Source organism: Elaeis guineensis, chromosome 8 (assembly GCF_000442705.2).
Source record: "Elaeis guineensis isolate ETL-2024a chromosome 8, EG11, whole genome shotgun sequence".
Lineage (NCBI taxonomy): Eukaryota > Viridiplantae > Streptophyta > Magnoliopsida > Arecales > Arecaceae > Elaeis > Elaeis guineensis.
Window position 1 is genome coordinate 13,805,725 of NC_026000.2, and position 6,809 is coordinate 13,812,533.

The 6,809-nt window shown below is 36.5% G+C and overlaps 1 protein-coding gene across 1 annotated transcript; it reads right to left on the minus strand.

Moving 5' to 3' along the window:
• Positions 1-2,938: 2,938 nt before the first annotated feature.
• LOC105050182 (NOI-like protein) lies at positions 2,939-6,809 on the minus strand. The gene is made up of 4 exons (XM_019852272.3): positions 6,432-6,809; positions 3,718-4,236; positions 3,268-3,471; positions 2,939-3,094 (listed from the first exon to the last, which is right to left on the minus strand). Exons 1-4 carry the CDS (start codon positions 6,549-6,551, stop codon positions 3,059-3,061), a joined length of 879 nt encoding a protein of 292 aa, XP_019707831.2. The 5' UTR covers positions 6,552-6,809; the 3' UTR covers positions 2,939-3,058.

Sequence of the window (6,809 nt, forward strand, 5' to 3'; positions counted from 1 at the left end):
ATAGAGACATTGATCTTTTTCTATTCACAAGAGATAGATTTGATTTTAATTTGAGTCATGAGATATTGAATATTAATTTTTACAGGAAATGAGATCATAATTTTGAAATCTTGAAATATTGAAAATCTTTGAGATGTTGATCTTGATGAATAAGAAAATGAATAGTTCCGTATCAGATTGATATTAATGTATTGACTTTTTCTTTATGAAATGATTTAAGAATGAATTTGTATTAAGAATTAGAATTTTGAAATATTTGAGGATGAGATTCAAGTAAGAAACTATGAAGACTCAAGCAAAAATATCCCCAGCTCTTCGAGACTACAGGTATGAAAATTTTGAGGACGAAATTTCTTTTTAGGAGTGAAGAATGTTATAGCCCAAACCAAGCCCACTAAAGCCCATTAAACAAAAAAAAAAAAAAAAAAAAAAAGAAAACAGAGCAGGAAGACTCCCGATCGGAGTCTTCCTCTTCTCCGATCAAGAATCGGAGTCCTAGGGCCATTGAAAGACCCTAGGACGAGCTCTATAAGAACCCTTCCCCTCTCCTCTATGGGTAGACCCTTCCGTCGCCGTCGATTGCCGGAGATTTTTCTCCGATTTTCCCGTTTGAAGCCGTGACTCCTCGACCCGTGTTCGCCGCGATTTCTCGCCGGTGGGGGTCACCGGAGGTTGTGGTAAGGTCTCCCTCCTCTCCCTCTCTTCTCTCCCTTCTTTCCCGTGCCTGTGTGCACGATGGCCGGCGACGGGTGTCGCCGGATTTAGTTGGAGAAAGAAACCCCCTGTTCGCCGCCTCTTTCCTCTAATTTTCCGGTGCCGACGGTCACGCCGACCGCCGGCCCTGGTCTCTCCGAACCCGGGAGAGTCGGCCGTTGCCGCCGGCCACCTCCGGCCATAAGATGGCCGTGATCGATCGATCAAGGCACGGGGACCTCTAGGTCCCCTGTTTCGGCCCAATGAAAGCCCGGGAAGAAAAGAAGAAGAAGAAGAAGGAAAAGAAAAAGAAAAAGAAAAGAAAAAAAAAAGAAAAGAAAAAAAAGAAAAGAAAAAGAAGAAAAAGAAAAGAAAAAAAAGAAAAGGAAATAAAAAAAAAGAAGAAAAATAAAATAATAATAATATAATAATAATAAATAGGATTTTCTCTTCTCTCTCTTCCATGAAGAAAAAGAAAAAAAAAAAAAGAGAGAAAGAAAGAAAAGAAGAAAGAGAAAAATAAAATTAATTAATAAATAATGAGATAAATAATAAAATATGAGAAAGAGTTTCTCTCTCTTCCCTCTCTCTCTTCAGCTTGAATTAGTATTTTTCTCTCTCTAGAATTGGATTTTCTCTCTCTACTTTCTCTCTCTAGAATTTTCTCTCTCTAGAATTTTCTCTCTCTAAAATATTTTCTCTCTTGATTGATTCTCTCTCTAAAAAAGGTTAGTGAATGAAGAAATTTCTTTTAATAAGTCTGATCTGATTCTAATGAAGAACCTTGATCCATGATTGTCAGACAACGTACTGGCACCCACTCTAATCAGACCATGAATCTTTAGATTTGATCATCCATGATTCCGATCTAGCCATGACTTGATTTGATCACATTGATTTCACCAATCGAGATATTGGACCCATCGTAATGTTGGATTGTGTCACCTGATCAATTCGAATTGTACCTCATGAATTCTCTCTCCTCTGATTTTCTCTCTCCACTTGATTTTATGAAATCGATGAAGAAACCTTGGTCCTATCACTTCGAATCCGATTTGATCTGATAGTCAAACTTTGGATCGTTTAGGTCCTAATTAGATTTTGATTAGATGAAATTAGATGATCGGACCCAATCTAAACCGTTGAAATATAGAATTCGTATTCTTTCTAATTATTCAAATTGATTCTGTATAGGATTGTGGATGTTTGATCATGGGATATCGCGATATGATCTACGAACAGAATTTTTGGAAGAAAATTTATAGAATTTTATGGATTTATTGGAATGCGTTCGAGGTAAGTAATGTTTCACCTTTTCTAGATTCATCGGCAAATTATAGTGTATTCTTCTGATATGATTTGTGAAACGATGAATGAATTGGATGAATGGTATTTTTGTTATGAAAATATCTTATTTGAAATGTTATGATGAAGCATGATTGAATATATTGATTTCATGATGCATTATATTGATTGATTTCGATACTACATGATTATATGTTTTATTATCGAAATTAGAATATGAAACATGATTTATAAAGAATTATGATATAAGAAACAATAAGAATTGACAACCTGACTATGTTGAGGACCCCGCCAACGGGGGCATATACGTTGGCAATTGACTGTCCTGAGGATTTGTGTCGCCAGTAAGACCAGCGACATGTCGCCAGATAGACCAGCGACAAAACCGCCAGTTAGACCAGCGGTTCCAAAGGACTTGGCTGCCAGATGATTCGCAGCCCACCGCAAGCAGATACGCGGTATTATGACCCTGCCACAGGGATAATGTGGTCATAGCTCATGGTTGACGAAAAGAAATCGAAGAACAAAAGAAATTGAAATCCCGAAAGAAACTTGAAATTTCGAAAAAGAAATGAATTTGACATGAATTATATTGCATAATTGAAATTGATTTCGAATTGATGAACTCTATATGCTTATTTTCTATAAATGATTATTTACTTATATGCCTGATGAAATCTGTTGAGAAGTGATCGTTGCTTACTGGGCTGTCTAGCTCATTACCTCTTATTTTACTATTTTTACAGATGTTGAGGAATTAAGATGATACAAGATATGAATAGAAGAGTGATCAGAAGCAGAATCTTCGTACTTTTATTTTAGGTTGGAAGGCTTATTGAATTTGATGCAAAGCCTTTAAATTATTGTTGAATTTATTAAGATATTAAAGAAAAAATTTAGATCGTTATATTTTGGATTTAAATTATTGACTAATTATTCCGCTGTTGTTTTAGGATAGTATGATAAGATGCCTTGCATGCTTATGGGAAGAGTTTTCTATGAGTATGCGGCGGTTGCCATGACCCTCGATTCACAATCTCGGGTCGGGGGCGTGACATGATCATTCTGCAGCAGGATTCCATAGGCAGCACCACATCTGTAGAAGGATAACCAAGATAAGATGAAGAATGTAAAATAAACCAAACCAAATGAAATCCATCATGTAATTGGAAATTTTAAGTGATATGCTCACTGTAATTTACTAGTCTTAACTTTGGTTTATCTCCTATATTCCGTACTATAGAATTATTTGGAACTAAAATCAGATACCCTTGATTTTGAAGAAGCATGACAGTAGTCATTCTGCCCTACTGGACACGCTATTGGCTTAGCTGGAAGTGTTGGCAATCTAGTTGAAGCCATGTGCTTCTCTTCTTTAACTCTGTTAAATATGACTGTAAAACCCTCAGCTGATTTGGGATCTTTCTCATCCCAAAAACCAAATCTCGGCACCAATGTGGCTCTATGTTGTTGCTGCAAGAAATAGAGCACAGTAAAGTCAGCTAAAAGAGCTGAGAAACATATAAATTATGCAGCATGAAACATGATGTTTGCATGGAATTACAACTCAGCATTTTATACCTTTCAACAATCCAATCCATAATTTTCTCTCTTTCAAAATATTCTCAAATTGCACCAACAAGTCACTAAACATATAGAAATGACACACAGCATATCTGTTGTATAGTATCTGGATTAGAGAGTGCTGCATTTACTTACAGCCATGCCTTCTCTAGAGTTTCCCGTTTTAGCTACAGCATAATGCAGTGATGATGAAAAGCCATGACTACCTTCAGCCAAGTCCTTAGTTGAAATGCGATGTTGTCGAGGTTGTGCAGGTGAGTTATTAGAGCTGATCTTATCACTGCTAGACACTGAAACACTGCTTCTGAGGTTCCTGCTTCTCTGTCTACCCATATTAACTCCCTGAAAAGTAGGTCTATGGTGCAGCGGAGCTTTCATGGATCCCTGAAATTCACCATCTTCCATGCTGTGATGCTTCTTACGATGTTGTTTCACCGCACGATAATCGGTAGGTGTATCATTGCGGTGTTTGTCACTACGTTGATGATCTTGAGCATATGTCCTAGGATTGTAAGCTTGTGGATTTTCTTCAGGATCATTTGGGTTAAAAATCTTGGATCCAGCATCTTTGTCTTTGAGTGCCGTCTCAAAATGTGCAGTATATGGAATGTTTTCGCTATCCCAATTTCCAAACTTTGGTATATGAGCATGTTGCTGTACATATGATACAAACAATACATCAGAATGGTTAGCCATTTTAAACTTTGAGAAATCAGCTTCTCAGCCCTCAACACCCCTAGATAGAAGGGGGAGGAAGAAAAAAATCATACTAACTCAGAAATCTTGGATAAGGACCATCTAATATTTGACAGCAGTTACCTATCATGAAATGATGAAAGGAATTTACAATGAGAAATTATGTGCTAATTTTGCATGACAGAAAAATGCAGTGGTGCAGTGAGTGCACTATGTACAGAAATCACAATTAACTGAGGTTGGAAGGACAAACTTGAATATTAATAAATAGAAAGAAATGATAGAATCATGTGACTGCTAAATAGAAAGAGTAATTACAAAAGTTTCCATGTAGTGAATATTAACTTTTTGAATGTCAACAATATGAAAGGCAAGCAATCAAATTAGAGATAATGTGGATAATATTAAAACAGTGGAAGTAAGAAACTAACTTCTGTGGGCAAGAATTTCTCAAGAAACTTCTTTGGCAGGCACTGGCTAGCTGAGACAGTTTTGATATTCTTATGACATATCTTTGACAGAATCCCAATTGATTTGGTTGATTTACAACAGGGGTTAAATTTTACATACTTAATTTTTGGTTTTTAGGCATTTTGAAGAATGAGGATGGTGAACAGTTTGGAATATCAGTTTGGATTGCCACCATTCATGTCCCTATTTCAGCAATCATCAGTGGTAAAATAAAATACCAGTAAACTTAAAAGGAAACACCATTGCACTCACATGTTCAGTTTTCAAAACAAATAGGTTGGAACTTTTTTAACTGATTAAGATTTCGCTGAAAAACAGTTATGTCTACCTTTTTGCAATTCCTTTTTTCTTTTTTTGAATTTACATGTCTAGAATATTGGAAACATGGAGATTAAATGGCATTCTTTTTTATCATAAAAGATAGAAATCACAAGTAAATTGAATTTTTTTTAAAAGAATGCCTAGAAGCTCTGAAAATACAGATCAGTGAGTATGACACTTGTTCTATTGGCTGTAAGCTTCCTGCTGTCATCAAGCTACATGCCTATCTTGTAAGCAAAAGTTTAGGCATAGCAAACTACCTAAATTATTACGAACCAAAAACCATCGAAACATGCCACAGAGTTTACTTATAAAAATTTGTAAAGCAGAACTAAGCAAGAAATTATAAGGTTGAGACATGCTCATGGCAATGATGTAAACAAAAAGGATAAAAACTAAGGGTGCGTTTGGTTAGCCATTAAAAAAGTACTTTTTTACTTTTTAATTTTTAAAAAATAAAAATCAAAAAATAATGTTTGGTAACACCATGAAAAGCAAAAAGCAAAAAAATCAAAATAATTGCTTTATATGCAAAGCAAAAATTTTTTGCTTTCCAAAACTTGCTTTTCTGCTTTTTTTTTTTTTCCTTCCCAACATCTAAAATGCCAAATCAAAAAATAAAGAGCCTAAACCCTTCTCCCTCGTCGAGCTCTTCACCTTCCGAACCCTTCTCCCTCCCTTCTCGAATCCTTCTCCCTCATCGAGCTCTCTACCTGCTATCCCCAAATATTGCTTTTTGTTTAAAAGCAACGTAGTTACCAAACACGTTTTTTGCTTTTACTCAATAGCAAAAATCAAAAAAAATAAAAAGTACTTTTTGAAAATCAAAAAGTGTAACCAAACGCACCCTATGTTGCTGGATTGTATGAAAGTGCTGTATGTAATGATCAACAAGATGCTGCATATTTTCATGGCAATAAACAATAAATTGCATCAACATATTTAAATCAAACTCCATCACCCCCCAAAACACACAAATAACCTGGTATAAAACAGAGCAGCAGATTGCTTGCCACAAACTATGACATCCATGTGTCCATGTCTCAAAATAGAAAAGTCAGACAAAAAACCACATAATAAAGCGAAACCAAGATGCCAAAATCAAACAACAAAATCCACATCAAAATTCCATATCAAAATCACTTTGCCAAACCACCGTAGTAATAAATAAGAAAACAGCGAGGGAAGTAAAAACAGCCCAGCCGAAGAATAACTTCCTTTCAGAATAAGAATGAAAACCCCCGATCAACAAGGGAGGAAGAAAAAAAAAAAAAGGTGCCATCAAAATAACCTCACCAATCAAATGGCAAAACAAGATAACAAGACACTGGAAACAGAAGCCAAAGAGAAGTTCCACTCACAGCCATGGTGGTCCCAAAGAGCAGGTGTTTCTGTGACGCAGAGACAGGAAGAGGAAGGTAGTCCTTGTGAGTTGTGACCCTTCTAAATGGGCGATAAACGCTCCGCGGACGGGGCGGCATTCGATGGTTTTGATGTCTATTAGGGAAAGTGACGTGGGGAGAGCCAACCAACAAGGCAACAACCACCAACTTCGCTCACGCCGACACGTATCCTTCCACTCGGTTCTTCCCCTGTATCTTCTGCTTCTTGCCTCTTTATTTTTGTCAAAATCTTATTCGCCTGCTCCTCTACGGCTATCTGGTTGTTTTGAGTCACATTGGTTTCACCCATAATACGAACATGAAGCTTATTGATCAATGCTTAGACTCCTAATTAAT